This window comes from Sebastes umbrosus, chromosome 20 (assembly GCF_015220745.1).
Source record: "Sebastes umbrosus isolate fSebUmb1 chromosome 20, fSebUmb1.pri, whole genome shotgun sequence".
In the NCBI taxonomy this organism is placed as follows: domain Eukaryota; kingdom Metazoa; phylum Chordata; class Actinopteri; order Perciformes; family Sebastidae; genus Sebastes; species Sebastes umbrosus.
The window spans coordinates 22,575,816-22,593,344 of NC_051288.1; the positions used below are offsets into that span (position 1 = coordinate 22,575,816).

Sequence of the window (17,529 nt, forward strand, 5' to 3'; positions counted from 1 at the left end):
GTTTTTGACTAGGGATGTAAGAAAATATCAAAATACACATGAGTATTGCGATATTATACTTTGCGGTACTGTATCGATTCTCCAAAACGCTGTATTGATTTTTAAGTAACCCCTTAAAATCCGCCGGCCGCTATTCTGTCTTTCGGAGGTTGTAGCGGAATCCGCTCACCTAAGGAATCCATTGGTACCAACCGTGTTATACTAGCTTGTCAATGCTCCAAACTTAGGCCAAATTTTTGGCGAGGAAAAACTGTCATGGCCATTTTCAAAGGGGTCCCTTGACCTCTGACCTCAAGATGTGATTAAAAATGTGTTCTATGGGTACCCACGAGTCTCCCCTTTACAGACATGCCCACTTTATGATAATCACATGAAGTGAACCCTACTTTTGACTAGTGCGGACCGATAAATCGTATTTTCATCGTCATCGCAATATGAACATGCGCGATAAACCCATCACAAAAGACTGTGATGATTGAGAAAAATCATTTATTTAGGGATGGTTACCAAAACCCGTTATTAAACGGACCGTGGGGCTAAAGACCGTAACGTTAGTATTTGTTATCATGCTGTTTCCAGTGAGATATTATAGACTTTATATAGTGACTTTACTGTTGTAAACATAACTGTTGCTGCTCTAGAACCAACATTTAGCCTAGTTATATTATAAATATTTGTGTATATAGCTAATGTGCACACTTCAATATCGTCATCGCAATATTGAGCAATGGTATTTCACATCGCAGATTTTCCTCATATCGTGCAGGCCTACTTTTGACTCCTTATGCACACACATGCACGGTTGTGTGTGTGTTTGTGGATAAGATGTGTTTCTTTGTAATTTCACATTGCAAAATGACATCTTCCTCTATTTTCAGGTGTGACTCAACGTCTCGCTGAGCTGGCAGGACTTAGAGGAGAGGTGTATTTGTGTTTGGTGTGTTGTTTTTAAAGGGCGTATGAGTCAATATCAGAGGAGGGAGGATGCACGTTATAAAGGCACAATGGTCTATGTCATTGTCCGGCGGTGGTTTCAGGGTGGACCTGAGGATGAAACTGTGGATTTTTGGTGGATCTGAAAACCCTCAATGTGCTGGGAGGAAGACCAGATAAGACCCTGCACAGACAGGACTGTATGAAGGAGAGTTGAAATGGGTTTTGCAGGCTTACAAGGAGCAGAGAATCAGAATAGAGTTGGTTGTCTGGTTGCCCAGAATGTTCATGTGGGCAACAACAAAGTGACTTTGTCAACCGATATGTGGTCTGACAATTTTGATATTTGTTTTGGAGAAATTGGATTCCCACTCGTTGCGTGCTCACACACCTACTGTACATGCAGGGACCGGCAGCGTGTGTGTGTCACCTTCTGTTTTTCACGCTAAATGATGTTCCCGTTTAAGACCACAAGCCATTAAAATCTAGCAGTGTCATGCACTTACCACACAATCACACACTCTCACACACACACACACACACACGCATGCATGTGCAGACACAAACATCCTCTTTTTGTATAAATCTGTTTCCCACAAAGGGGAACTTCCCCGGCAGCCCTGCCCAGTCAGACTGTCCGGAGGCTGGGCGTTGTGGACGACCAGAGGCACCCTGCTGTCTGCAGGAGTGGACATGCAACAACACGTGCACACTGACTGTGCACGCCTCTATTTCTAGAAATATATAGACATGTTTACTTCATGAAATGTACTTAACATTAGGGGTGTAAGAAAATATCGATATTAGGGCTGTCAACTGATTCAAAATATTTAAGCGCATGATTGTCCATAGTTAATCGCACATTTTTTATCTGACCTTAATGGGAGATTTGTCAAGTATTCAATACTCTTATCAACATGAGAGTGGACAAATATGCTGCTTTATGCAAATGTATGTATGTATGTATGTATATATTTATTATTGGAAATCAATTAACAACACAAAACAATGACAACTATTGTCCAGAAACCCTCACAGGTACTGCATTTAGCATAAAAAATATGCTCAAATCACAACATGGCAAACTGCAATCCTACAGGCAACAACAGCTGTCAGTGTGCTGACTTGACTATGACTTGCTCGAAACTGCATGTGATTATCACAAAGTACAATATCTGTAAAGGGGAGACCCGTGGGTACCCATAGAATCCATTTTCATTCGCATATCTGGAGGTCAGAGGTCAAGGGACCCCTTTGAAAATGGCCATGACAGTTTTTACCTGCCAAAATTTAGCGCGAGTTTGGAGCGTTATTGATCTCCTTTAAGTAATCCATAAATCAAAACTCAAATAACACTTTGAATTCAGAAAACTAAGGAACATGTATGCACAATATGACAGTATTGGCCGATGATATTATCCTGTTGATGTGTTGATCTGACTCTTTATCACCGTGGTTGCTGTCATCATGAAGCCCTCACAAAGGATACCAAAGCTTTGCTGCACAGGACTTCATACAGATGTTGTTAGAGGTCACGAGGGCGGGTGTTTGAGGGCGTTTCGCCTCTGGTCAAATGACCGGTTAAACAGAGGGCCCACATACGTCTGGAGCTGGACAAACCACATCAGGGATGATTTGGTGGTCACTGGAGTATGAGAAAAGAAATGGATAGTCATGCGGTGGGATTGAATGGAGGGGGGGCACTTAGGATGTGGTGTGTGTTCATACGGGGTTTGCATGGAAAACATTGCGTAGTGCAACTGATACGCATGTATAAGTCATTAAGCGTGGTCTTGGTCGGGAGGGTAGGGGAGTGGTAGAAATATGGGTCAGTCGGTGGTTTATGGAGGGGGCTCCCGGCTGCTGATTGACTGCTGCTGATCAGGTGACCTTTAGGATCAATCTGCGGTGAATATCATCCGCCTGCGGGCCTCCTGGTAGTCGTGCTGTTTTAGCATCACGCTGTGTAGTCTGCCGCCTCCGCAAACATGCTGTTTAGACTGCACAGGGTGATCCGCTCTGGCTTTATTGCAGGGGGGGAACTGGGAAGTAAACATGTCTGCAACACCAAGGTAGACAGATATACGCTCCCATAATAACAATCCAGTGTGAACAACAGGGTGATTTCCCCTCAGTATTGTGTCCTGCTGCTGATTCTTTGCTCATTAGTTTGTGGCTCAGAATGAGGTCAGGAAATGAGAGCGGAAAAACTGAGAGGAATGCAGGAGAGAGTGCCAGCCAGGTATACTGCTGCTGTGTGTGTGTATGTGTGTGTGTGTGTTTATGTGTGTATTCTGGCTGCTGCTACACATTTGCATAAACATCAGTGGAACTAAAATGTAAAAGTTTGCTTGTAAGGAACGAGGATTGGTTTCTCTCAAGCACTGATAAATGTCTTTATAAAGGCAGTTATCTGTGCTGATAGCTGATCATCAAGTCTTTTATCTCCTCCGTCTCTTTTATTAGCAGTGATTCAAACATTCAGGTAGGCATTTATCCAAATTACGTATATGGGTGTTTCTGCAACTGCAGGCCTTCCCAACGGAAGTCAGACGGCGGCTGGTGGTACCACTGTTTTACACTCTGCAGCTCACGTTACCGCAGTTTCACAAGCGCGTTGCAGAACTACGGTGACCTTCATGTAACGTAAAAACATGAGAGGCTCTCTCTAGAGTCAGTGTTTGGTTTGTCTGTTTTGGGATACTGTAGAAACATGGCGGAGCAACATGGCGAACTGCTTGAAGAGGACCCGCTCCCTCTGTAGATATGAAGGACTCATTCTAAGCTAACGAAAGCACAACGATTCTTAGTTTTAGGTGATTATAGACTAATGAAAACATAGTTATGAATATTATATAACATTTCTGCTAATAGATCCCCCGAAATGCTACACACTGTTCCTTTAAAACTGCATTAATTGATTTGATTTTTGGCCAACTGTGGGCAGCGAGACAAGCTTTAAACACAATGTTGACATATTATCACCTTATACGGTTGATGATACAAACAGCTGCCTGTTTATGCAGCCAGCTTGGAGGTTTTGGAGCCGTGTTTGTGGCCACCCGATGAATGTTAGTCCAATATTCAGGGCCGGCTTATGCTGGAAAAGAACTGATTCATACAACAAAGTGTTTATAGTTCGGCCAAAGGCGGTAGTGAAAAGCCAGCTGCCGTAGACCTCAATAGATTCAGTTAAGAATTTAGTTTCAATATGTTTTATAGTGGAGGTGATCCCCCTCACCTTAAACGAAGACCACCTCCACTAATATTGTGCATTATTACACTTGGAAAATACAACAAATGCCATACATTTAAGCATTGTACCAACAAATATCAAACATTTACTAGTTCTAGCCTCTCAAATCTAAGGATTTACAGGATTTTTTTTCAAAGTGGTGCTTTCAAATGGGGTCGTTTTTACTGTGTTCACGAGAAAAGTCCATATGAACGCCGCCCTCTTGTTGTACGTTCTACAAGTTCACGAGTTGTGACGTGTTTGTTGGCGTTGTCAGAAATGGCGGAGGCCATGGAAGTTCATTTTTCGGTGCATAATATTATAATTTTAGTCGTATATTGTTTTTCTGTCATTATGTCTTTGCATTTACTGCATTATGTTACTCGCTTGCTAAATTGTTAGCCTCTGTGGCTTCTAGACGCCAACAGTAACGTTAATATTGCCGTTTGCTTAGCAACGGTGTTCTCACGACTTAACCACTTGAACAGCAAGCATATCGTGTACACGACTTCCCATGTTGTAAACACATTTTTCAGTTATGGTTTATTTGTGAACAAAACAAGCCATTCCAATCTGACATTTTATAGACTAAACGATTTAATAGTAGTGGTCGTAGTTACATGTGCAGAAAAGCATCTTGGACCAGGAGGGGAGAATGAAAAAGGGAAAAGGTAGTATCGAGGGAAAGGAGCAGAAGAGACGTTATTAACTCTGGGAGCCATGAACCCCCATATTTGTGTCTGCTCCAAGTCATAAACTGAACCCAGGGGTGTAAGAGCAACAGCAGTCTACTGTGTGTGTGTGTTTATCTATGTGTACGTGTCCTCTGTTCCTGCTTATTTTATGTTTTTTTTTTTCTCTATTGCTCATATTTTCCATTCTGAATAAATGCCCTAAGCATAGCTGAAGCTTGATGTAGTCAGTTAGGCTGTTAAAACACACAACACACACACACACGGTGAGAAACATGCCTCTAGCTCTCTCTCTCTCTTTTTCTCTCTCTCTGCATATCAACTTTCAGGTTGTACTCTTATTCCTTAATTCTGCTCCGTTGACGGTTTCCTGGTCATGTTTGGAAGCAGGAAGCTTGGTGCTGCAGGCCAAGAAGTCAGTTTATGTGTCTGGCCCTCATGCAGTTTTAGACCTAATGGGAACCCTTATGGTACGTGTCCACAGGGGATCACCTCGCTTTCCAGCATTGGACGCTTGATGGGCTGCCACTAGACACAAGGCACTTGGCATCTGATTGGACGATCGCTTTCCCTCGTGTACAGCTACTTCCAGCTTTCAAACTGGAACCAACATGGCGGCTTGTTTAGAAACTTTCTTCTCTTATATCACGAAAATAGTTCACCGAAATGTGTTTCTGAAAATGCGAGAAATAAGCTGTGCAGTTACTGGTTAGTTTAGAAGTTTCTAGAGAGTTTCCACAGACAGCGAGTCACATCGGACGCCTGTGATTTGCATAAAGTAGCCTAGACCTCAACTTTATGCAAATGAGGAGCGGCCAATGTGACGCCCCATCTCTCGAAACATGCCGCCATGCTACCAGAATGCATTACACGGTTGCTTACATAGACGATGAATGGGAAGCATGGAAAGGATGGAGGATGTGGACGTGTACCATTAGTTGGGATTTCATTGCTGTCGATTTGAATGTGCACATGAGACTTGAGGCAGCTGTGGAAGTTGTTTTGGTTGTAAATCTGCCCTTTTGTTAGCCTGGGACGTGATGAACAAGAATGGGATGCTTCAATATTAACACCTTTCAGTGGACTCATGTCATGACGTTGGGATCTTTAGAGCGGGAATGATACCATTGTTGAAAACACTGTTGAACAGAACATGTAGGTGTCCTCAAAAAAGCCTTCAATTTGACTTTAATCCATTTTAAATACACACTCATCTGTGTTTACTATCTACGCCAGGTATGGTGCCTTCAAATGAAACTCATGAGCTAGATCACGGAACACACAAAGTGGTCGCCAGATTCGTTTATAGAATAGTGACACTGTTTCAAAACATATCGTTGGCATTTCCGCTCTTCAGTTTCTTGTAAGTTATCGGCTGACCTATACGCTGAAACTGATATGTCTGCACTGAGTCGATATCGTTCAGGCTCTAGTCCTTTCACATGAACAGCCTTGGTCCACAATATGAGAACACCGTGTTCACATATCTGGTTGCTTACGGCAGCACTCTCTCTGCATCATTTTATTGGAAATGTGTTTTTCGCATTTACTGTCTGTCTTTTGATGGAGGGATCATGTAACGCTGATGCCGTGTTCCTCCGTTTCCCCCAACAGTGATTCGAGCGAAGGTGGTGGGAGAGAGAGAGGTGGATTCTGGGAACGATGTCTACGGGAACCCCATCAAGAGGATCCAGTATGAGATCAAACAGATCAAGGTATGACGACAATGATTGAATTTGAATCCTTAACTTGAAGAGTATCCACTAGATGTATTTTGATGCTCAGACTTTGATTCCTTCATTCTGACCTTTGACCCCGCTCGCTGTGGTTTTTGTTCCAGATGTTCAAGGGGCCTAACCAGGACATCGAGTCTATCTTCACTGCTCCTGTGTCCGCTGTCTGTGGCGTTACCCTGGATGTCGCCGGCAAGAAGGAGTACTTGATCTCAGGTGTGTGTTTTACTCATGTGATTTTATATCTGCTTTGTTTCTGGAGAGATTTATTTCATCCATACACAAACAGAATATATTGATATATTGTGTTAATTAGTGAGTTTTAGAGGTGCTGGTAGGTGGATTTTGTTACCTTTGGACAGAGCCAGGCCAGCTGTTTCCCTGTTTTCCAGCTACTTTATTGTAGATTGGCATTCAATTTTAACAACCGCAACTATTTAAGAACTTTTATCTCGTAAAATACCAAATATTTGTTCATTTGCTCCTCTCTGTCTTATAGCTTTGGTAGTAATATTCGACTGTTAGTTACTTTGGGCTCTGTTAACTTCTAATGGGCAGTTTAAGATTCAACCTACAAACAGAAATTGAAAGAATAAAAAGAAAGACAGACAGGAAACAAACAGATAATCAGATATGGACCTCCAGGTGTAAACAGCCGTGTAGACTAACTAACGGGCCCTTTAGTGTGTAGGAGGAGTAACTGTTGATGTTATTATGGGTAATGACATGCTGCTGACTAAACCCTGTGGAGACTGGGAGTGACCTTGTCTGTGAGCTCCTGAGAGTTGTAGATGTACGTACTATTGTAGATCTTATTCATCCTGCCCACGGTGATGGTGACCGTGAGATGACAATAACATATTTTACTCCACAAGATAACAGTCTGAAGGGAGCGTTTCCTAGTTGGCTGGATGTATTGTGACTTAGTAACCGTCTGTGACTTTGTTTTCTAATTTACTTTCACAGATGTAACACCAAGGCTGCATTTTTTTTTTCAGTGGGATTAGTTGAGCCACTTTTGTAATTTTTTTCTAGACCAGTGAGCTTAAACCTTAAGCAGAGGGGTCGCTCATAGTGATGGATCAACAGAGACTTATCACCTGATTCTGTAATCCCCCTCACTTTTACAGAGCTTTATAACAAATTTCAGCTCATTGTTTTGCTTTTCCAAGCTGCGACTTTTGTTTTGGTTTACTGTCAACGCTCTCGTCGCGTCGTTTTTGGTAGCTGTTTACAGGGAAAAATCCACCGTACACTACCAGCTCAGGAACAAACAGCACACAGGCACATTTAGCGACTAGCTGGTGAACATGATGAAGCATTTAGCAGCTAAAGAGACAGATTATTGGACTTCATCAAGTGGACAGAACCACAACTCCACATGAATAACAATGTTGCTCTTTAACTGCTGGATGTGTAAATTGTAGGGCTGTCAATCGATTCATATATTTAATCGCAAATTAATCACACATTTGTTATCTGTTCACCTTAAAGGGAGATTTGTCAAGTATTTAATACTCTTATCAACATGAGAGTGGGCAAATATGCTGCTTTGTGCAAATGAATGTATATATTTATTATTGGAAATCAATTAACAACACAAAACAATGACACATATAGTCCAGAAACCCTCACAGGTACTGCATTTAGCATAAAAAATATGCTCAAATCATAACATAGCAAACTGCAGCCCAACAGGCAACAACAGCTGTCAGTGTGTCAGTGTGCTGACTTGACTATGACTTGCCCCATCTGCATGTGATTATCATGACGTGGGCATGTCTGTAAAGGGGAGACTCGTGGGTACCCATAAAACCCATTTACATTCACATATCTTGAGGTCAAAGGTCAGACGACCCCTTTGAAAATGACCATGCCAGTTTTCCTCGCCAATATTGATCGTAAATTTGTAGCATAATGCGTTAAAGAAATTAGTGGCATTAAAGCTATATTGTTGACAGCCCTAGTCCGAAAGTAAAGAAATCTGTCTACCAGCACCTTTAAAGTTCACTAATTAACACATTACATCTTGTTAGTTTAATCCATTCAAAACTGAAGTGTAAAAACAGTAATTTTAGCGTTTTACTGGGAGTTATGTGCCCAACGAGTTACTCTGACAGGCCAAGAAACAGTTCAGCACATAAAACTTGAATATTTGTTTTTCCACTTTGGTTTTGTTCGAGTTAAATAACTTGTAAATTAAAGAGCTTGAAAGTGCTGGTAGGTGGATTTTGTTACCTTTGGATGGAGCCAGGCTAGCTGTTTCCCCCTGTTTCCATTCTTTATGCTAAGCTAGGCTAAGGTCACCAGCCGCTGGCTGTAGCCTTATATTTAACAAACCAATATGAGAGTGGTATCAATCTTCTCATCCATCTCTTCACCGGAGTATTGGCTGGTATTGTGACTGAAAGCAGCAGACTGAGACATAGTACAGCGAGTAGAGGAGACACAGAGGATGATGATGTCATGCATGCTCTGGTTTCCCCATCGCAGACAGAGATGCACCCGCAAACACTCGGCCCTAATTACAGAGAGTTGTAAGAGGAGGAACTGCTGAAGCCAGCGTTTCCTCTCTCTCTCAGACTGCAGTGGGAAAGTGGGACGGTTAACTTTCTGCAGACCGGGGCATCTTTTAAAACGATTCATCCTTCCTCCAGTTCGAAGGGTTAACAGCTGGAGGAGGTCCAGTGAAACGTGAGTCAGTCCCCGTCTGCGAAGGACGGACGGCGCTGTAAAGACTTCAACATGTTGAGAGTTGCTCTGCAGACAGATAGCGGTGAAGTGAGGAGGAGTCAGCAGAACTCAAGTTGAAATATCTTCTTGTTTTGACTGGTGCCACTCGTGCGTGAAACATAAACACCAGTTTTTCACTCAGGAGGTCTCTGTTGATGCCTGCAGGCTCCCGTCTGAATAGTAACAGATTTTATCACCTGTGAATCTGTTGTCTCATAGTTTGTGACCTTTTTGTCCGATGATGATGCATGTAAGATCTTGTTATGTCTGAAGTTTCTGTAATTGCGAAGCTTTATCGCCGTTTTGTTCTTTCGCAGGCAAGGCCGAGGCCGACGGAAGCATGCATGTAACCCTGTGTGATTACATCATGCCCTGGGACTCCTTGAGCAACACCCAGAAGAAGGGCCTGACCCAGCGCTACCAGATGGGCTGTGAATGCAAGGTAAGGCAGTGGAGGACTGTCTGTGTGTTATGTAATATGGTTTATCTCCCCTACAATACCAGACAGAAACAGACCAGACGAGATGAGACGTGAGCCACAACAACAAACATCAGAGCAGTGAGTCAGGAAACAGAGATATTGATTAGTTGATTTCAATTAGTTGACAGTGGGCATCACAGTCCTGCTTGGCTAAATAACGGCGCTAACATAGGGAGGTTGCATTGAGTTACATTGTAATGCGTTCAAGCTGATTGAGCCGCCATGTTTGTACCAAGGTAGTTCTCCTACACGCTTGACACATGGTAGAAGTTTCAGTTGGGTATTTTTACCGTTATCGTATTGGTTCTAGTATTGAACATTTTCACATAATACTCAGCCCTAACTGTATATTTCTAATACAGTGGTCTCATAACATGACTCAGCAGATTGTGCACACAGTATATGGATATTGTTCTGTGTCTCTGCAGATCGTGCGTTGCCCCTCTTTGCCCTGCGAGATCTCGGCTCCCGAGGAGTGTCTGTGGACGGACCTGATGATTGAGAAGCAGGTGCACGGACGCCAGGCCAACCACTACGCCTGCGTCAAGAGGGCGGACGGCTCCTGCTCCTGGTACCGCGGCGTTGCGTCGCCCAAGAAAGAGTTCCTGGACGCCGACGACCCTTAAGTCGCGTGTCACGCCTGACTGCCCACTGCACAGCCTGGCTGGAAAAATAAATGTAAACGATTCCATTGAAATTTAAGACAACAACATCAGGCAACGTGATTTTTGATAAAATAGGTAAAGCTAATGTGACTGAAATTACCTGCTGGTCTGAAAACAACCTTCAGCTTCTCTTTGTATTTGTTGTCCGTGTCGGAGGAAGCAACACGAGGAGGCTCAGAGGTTGTTCTCAGACACGGCGACTCTGTAAAAAAACAATCAAATAGCATCATGAGACATAGACTGGTCAAGTGATGATGTAACTTCCTCCTGAGGCTGGCGTCAGGAGGATATAAATTCTCGGCGAGACAGAGCACTTCGTGCCCCGCAAAGCGCTTTAACAGCTCTGCTCTCCGACTCCACCAACCAATCCCTCCGATCTACGGACGATCATTCGTTACCCATCGTGTTTCTACTTTTTATTACCTCATTCTCCGTTTTATTCCAAAGCCAAAATTCCAAGTTGCCTTTCTTTTAAATGATTGTCTCGCTCTCTCCGAACGCTATTAGTTACTGCTTCTGTCATCTTTCTCTGCTGGGAGCTGTTTTGGTGACGTCGGACGCCCACGACATGCTTTAACTGTCTTTTTAAAATGAGTCATCGTGCATGGCTGATCTTTTCTGGTTTCATTCGGTGAAAATCTTTTCTCTTGTGGCGATTTTTTTTAACTGAAGCCTGTGACCGTCGCAGGCCTCACTGGACCAGTCTATGCTGTGTAAAGATGAGCGCTCTAAATTTAAACCTGCTCATGAGGTAAAACACCTCCTCATCGCCCCAACAGTCCAATCAGAAACATCCCAAATTTTCTCTTCCTCCTCTCGTCTTCACCCCCCTCTCCCTTGTCATCCCCACTATGTAGCTGTACAGTACCTATGCATATACTTTTGTTGTTACTTGATGATTATTATTTACTGCATTAGAACTAGATTTGCACTTTTTGAGGATGAGTTCCAGTAAAGACAAGAGCCTGAACACTTTGATGTGACAGTTATTATAGTTCGCCCAGACCGACAGATCCACCTCAGGTGCAGATTTCTCCTGTTTTGAGTGCTTTTGGTGATCCATATTCACAAACTTATTCTTGCTATCTTTGTCATAACAGATAAAATAGTACTTGCAACGGAAGAAAAAAAATAGTGGCGTGTGAGAGGTTCAGATATAAGGGATCTTTTTGCAGACTTTATGTGTGTCAGAGAAACAAAAAGAGCTTTGTTGGCTGTTATTTCAGTGTCTTTGTATTATCTGTTGATTGTAAAATGCCAACAGCAGTTTCATGATTTGCCAGTATATTCTCGCAGACGGTTAATTTCATGAGTAATCTTTACATGCTTAGCTTTTAACTCGTCTTTCCCGCTCCTTCCAGTTATTAATGAAAGCTTTATCGCTGTCATAGAAAGCAAGTTACTCAATCGGAAGTTTACAGTGCTGTTTTATACACCTCGAGCTACATTAACAAAAAAAATATATATATGATGGAGTATTAGAGGCATAATTTAAAAGTAAACTCTTTCCATTTTCCCATTACTTTGTATTTTTTCAGTGTTATTATTATAATACCTGTCATGATTTTTTTGTGTGTTTTCGCTGTCTTTTGTCTACGATGTCTGTAGCTGTAGTGTCGAGGTGAGAAGGTCCTCTTGCGCTGGAGTAACGTGAGAGTGAGAGAGATTAATCCTTTTTGGAGAGGTGTAGAGAAATGAGAAATGGGTACCTTGTGTGAATAGAGGACTGTGCATGTGTTTGATGCTTTATGTAAGTCCGGGCGAAGGACAAAATATTCAGTATTATCAAATAAAAACCACACGTTTGAAAGAATAAACGCTGCTTGTGTGAGTTTTTTTTGGGTGTTTGTGATGCAGGCTAAAAAGTACGGAGGCTCAAAGTGTTGAAAAAGAGGAAATAAATACCGTAAGACGTTATGAAACAAACTGTAAACCAGATTACTCTTGTTTCATTCCAGCAGTTTTATTTCAAAATGTCATATGTTCATATTTTACAACGCTATTTTCCCAATAACCATTTTATGGTGTGGTGAAATAGAAACAGGCATTTTGAAGTAAAAACCTCTGGACTTAAAAATAACAAGACTAATCTGGTTTACAGTCATGCTAGCAGCTCTGTGAGTGTACTTTGGTACAGTGAGCTAAATGCTAACATACTCACAAAGACAATAACATGTTGATGTTTAGATGTAATAATGTTTACCATGTTCACCCTCTTAGTTTAGCTAGTTTGAATGCTTGCTAATTCGTACTAAAAACTAAGCTGTTAGGTGATCGACCATGTGGATCGATGATAAAACCTGCTAGTGGGTGTAGCAGGCACCTTCTGACCCACATCTATGAGGCTGATAACGGACATTTAATGGGCTGATAACATTGAAACCGGGTGGTGACAGCTGAGGATGATGGGAATGTCATTAGTATTGCAGGCATTTCGTCATAAATCAAAGTAATGTGTCCAATAAAAAATAAACTTTGACATACTAGAGGAAAAGTTAAAGATCACCAAAGTTATTACGATTCATCTTGAGGGAATCATGAATGTCTGAACCAAATTTCATGACAAAACATCCAATAGTTGTTGAGATATTTCAGTCTCGACCAGCTAAAATTGACTACGGTAAACTCTGTTATTGTGGAAAGAAGAAGTAAATGTTATCATGTTCTCTGTGTGGTTATTTACATGATTATATATTTCACAATGTCTTATTTATTGACTTTAAATCTGTCTTTCCTAGTTTCTATAATTAGTCACTTCTTAATTCTACACACCAAAGTCTAAATTTAACCTCCAAACATTTGTGTTTTGGTATGTTCAGCAGTCAAACTTGGCCTTCATTTGGCGGCTGTTGATTTCCCACCGAGGTCGTCGGTGTGTGTGTGAGGGACGTATACTTCACAGCGGAGGGAGGCTGTGTGTGTGTGTGTGTGTGTGTGTGTGTGTCAGATACTCCTAAATAGATGTGGTAATCGACTCAACTAGGAAAATATTTGAGAAATGTGCAGGCAGAGCCCAGACCGGGCGGGTTTGTCATCTCTGTTCATTCTTTGCTCAATAATGTCAAACAGGATTGTAATAATCATCCGGTGTCAGAGGGGATTTCACTTCTTCCTCCACTCAGAGGTCACCGTGTCTGAGAGGAGGGTGTGAATTCAACTATAAGTAGGTGAAGTAGACCGATGCAGGGTGTACGTGACTGTCACTACAGTTGCTTTTGACTTCTCCCTTTGTGTTTGAAACCCGGTTAGGTAACCCCTTGTGTACATGAGGTTGGTTAATTGTTGCTGCAACCTCCGATTTGCAATCCTGGTTACCAAAGAGGGAGAGGACAAACAGGAAGAGACACAGAGTTCACACTGAAGTTCTCGTCCAAACAAGCACAAATAAACGTGTAGAAATTAATTATGAATCAAGGAAAGACTAAAACCTTTACAACATGTTGTTGACATGAGGCAACACAAAGTTTTTTGATTCCCTTCATCCTCCCACGCATACATATTTCACTTTTTACTCATTGTTTTATCTGAGGATATTTTTCTGATGAATCAAATGATGAGCTGAAGTGGAAACACACGAATAGAGTAAAAATAAATGAGACAATTTAACACCTTTAAATCAAGATAACTTATTGGGGAAAAAATAAGCACGTTCATGCATCTCTAAAGAAACATAATTGATGGTTTTAAGACATATTTTATCTTTATATATATTCCTAAACTGTGGCAATGTCAAGGCTACTTCCTACTAACTACAATTTTGATGTACTTCTGCTTTATACTTCTACCACGCTACATTTCAGAATTAAATATTGTTTATTATTATAATATATCTAACAGCTTTAGTTACTTTTCAGATTAAAATTTGACAGACAAATCCTATACATTTCTAAAATGATATGTTGTTAAAGGATAAACTCCTAAATAATAACCTATATAAAGTATGGTAGTTTAAAATTAGCTCCACGATGACCGACTACAACATTAATAGTTATGTTATAGTAATAATAATAATGATAATATTAATAATATACTATATGATACAGTAGCATTACAATTGACTCGTAATGGTGCATTTAGATTAATTGTCAACATCAATAAACAATAGGCAGGAGGACATTATTATAATCAGTCTTAAGAAATTAAGTGCAGTAGGAATATATATTTGATTTGTGTATTCCTTTTTATATATTTTTTTATCTATTTAATTGTATTATTATTATTATTATTATTATTATTATTATTTTGCGTAGAGAAGTCATTTGATTTTTTTGACCAAATATATATTTATATAAAAAAATCAATAAAATACAAATTAAAAATAAATGAAGTGAAACCACCAGTGAGGGTAAACACTTTGTTGATTTTTTGTTAACATTTTTTTCATATTTTTTGTTGCTAATATATATACTAGAAGTTATGTTTAATCTTTTGAATAAATCAACTTTTAATAGTTATGTTTTATTTAAATATATTGTAATAAAAATATTACTTCGTATGTATGAGGGCCAAGAATCATTTCTTTGAGTAGGCTGGATATTATTTTAAAGGAAACTGGCGGGGTCATTCTGCTGCCTAATGAGTACTTCTACTTTTTATACTTAAAGTTACTTTTGTTGTATATTTTACTTAAGGAAACTTTTTTAATGCAGGATTTTTACTTGAGTATTTTTACAGTGTGATATTGCTAATGTTATTTAAATATAATAGCTGGATACTTCTTCCACCAGTGGAGGAAGATTATTAATTTTCAGATTAATACATTATCACAAGGCCCCAGTCTTATATTATAAAAATGGTATAAAATTCACCATATCTGAATAATAAACAACAAACCAGGATGCAGCTGAGGTACTTGATTAAATCAAATCATATAAATTATGTATATCTGCAGGTACCTGCTGTAAATAATTCAAACATATAAACATTGTCCCTTGTAGTTGTGATGCCACCCGGTGGCCACCAGAGGACACAGCAGCTGCTTCATGCTCCTCTAAAGACAAAGTTACTTCTACAACTCTGGTTTATGTAGCTCATTGTGGTACAAGTACACTCAATGTGTTTTACATTAAAATACTGATACAGAAGAATATGATAAATAAAATACAAGAGGAAAAACACAGCAGCCTACCCAAAGACACATCACAGAAACTAAAGACAGACGTGATGTACAAATACACAGAGGTGGACAAAATACTCTTTTACTCTTTCTTTTTACTTATCTTTAACTTAAGTAAAAGTAGTAATGCTGCAGTGTAGAAATACTTTGTTACAAGTACAAGTCCTGCCTTCAAAATTTTACTGAAGTCAAAGTATATCATCAAAATATACTTAAAGTACAAGTACTCATCATGTAAAATGGCTAATTTCAGCATCATTTATTACATTATTTAATTACAATTATGATATTATATCTGTGCATCACTTTAATGTTGCAGCTGGTAAATATATGTACTGTTGGGTAGCATGTGAATTTCACCAAGGGATCAATAAAGTCTTATTTTAATCATTAATAATACATCATAATTTATTTGTTTATTATATTTTCTATTATTAATCCAAAAATCTGCAAAGTGACTAAATTTATAAAATAAAAAAGTACAATATTTCCCTCTGAAATGTAGTGGAGTAGAAGTATAAAGTAGCATAAAATGGAAATACTCAAGTAAAGTACAATTATCTCAAAATTGTGCTTGAGTAAATGTACTTTCCACCACTGCAAATACACTCATAGTCAATAATCATAAACCTGAGAAGCCACTAAAAGCTCAAAAAGAAAAATGTGTAATGCATTACTAATGTGTGTAAATATTTTACTGGTATAATAAACATGTGTATCATCCATATTATCATGTTTTCTCTCAGAGGATTAGATAAAGTCATTCTATTGAGACGCCACAAGAGTGAATCGAGGACAAAACGCCCGAAATAGTTTGAGGTTTCCAGATAAACTGTGTTCAACTTTCATTAAGTTGTGAGTCTGCGTGGCGTCGTCATCATCAAGGTCACATTTTCACTCTTTCACACTCACTTCACCGGATGAATTTACACAATAATGGTCGCTGATTTGAATGCGAAGACAAACAAATTGGCTCATTTTATTCTTTGGTCTATTTTTCATAACCGGGACTGGATTTTTTAAAGTACTTCAGTCTAATGAATGGGTTGCCATGGAGATGAATTATTCCCAAATTATGTCTCTCTCTGGACTGTAAGGGTCACCCTATGAATGTGAGCACAATTTAAGAAACATTTTGGAATCCATATTTGTTCTTTAACAAGAAGCTTTGTCTCCAAACTCCTTTTTATATGAAAATGAAACTGAACTGGTGCAGAAAACATGTTTCAAAGACATAGTATTCAGTGATGATGGCTTTGTCTCTTTTGATTTATTGTCTGGGATGTTTTACCTGCCTGAGGCTCATTTCCTTTTATACTTTCAGGTTAAATCTTTCAAAAAGCAGCTGACAACATCTTTGAATGTTTGAAATGTGCTTCCTGAAACACTCATCTTCTGTAAATGTCTGGCAATTTAAAATAGCTCACATATTTAAAGCAAAATGATCTACAATATATCCTGACATTAACCCAAGCCGTAATAAATTGAATGTATGTCCTCTGCTACATAAACAATAAAAAAAAAAAAAAGTAAAAAATAGAAAATAAAATAAATAAATAATAAAAAAAATAAAATAAAAAAATAATACAATAAAATAAATTGAGAGTGAGATTGAAAATAAAAATAAAATAAAATAAGATTAAATCAAAATAAACTTAAATTCAAATTAATTCAATTTAATAATTTAATTTAATATAAAAAGTGCAGTTTAACTGAGGTGAAAGGAAGCTGCACCCCCACACATTTTTAAAAAAATGTAATCTATTTAAATCACTGACAGACGTAGATATGTGGGCAGCAGTTGAGGCTAATCTGTTACCTTAAACTTGATCAAATTCACATCATGTTTATCATTCTTTTAGATTTGTTTTTGACCTCGTCTTTTAACTCTGAATTCCTCTCACCAGATTTCATGACAGACATCTTCCCCCTCCTGTTATC

At 39.5% G+C, this 17,529-nt stretch overlaps 1 protein-coding gene across 2 annotated transcripts in view; it reads left to right on the forward strand.

Annotated features, from left to right (window-relative positions):
* timp2a (TIMP metallopeptidase inhibitor 2a) overlaps positions 1-12,289 on the forward strand; it is a 23,290-nt gene extending 11,001 nt beyond the window's left edge. Inside the window, exons 3-6 of one of the 2 annotated variants that reach the window (XM_037755775.1) lie at positions 6,475-6,575; positions 6,701-6,809; positions 9,644-9,768; positions 10,236-10,433. In XM_037755775.1, coding sequence (XP_037611703.1) covers positions 6,475-6,575; positions 6,701-6,809; positions 9,644-9,768; positions 10,236-10,433 — 533 coding nt within the window. Of the gene's footprint in view, positions 1-6,474; positions 6,576-6,700; positions 6,810-9,643; positions 9,769-10,235 lie in introns of both variants that reach the window. The other variant, XM_037755776.1, reaches the window with a different exon arrangement.
* Positions 12,290-17,529: the final 5,240 nt, after the last annotated feature.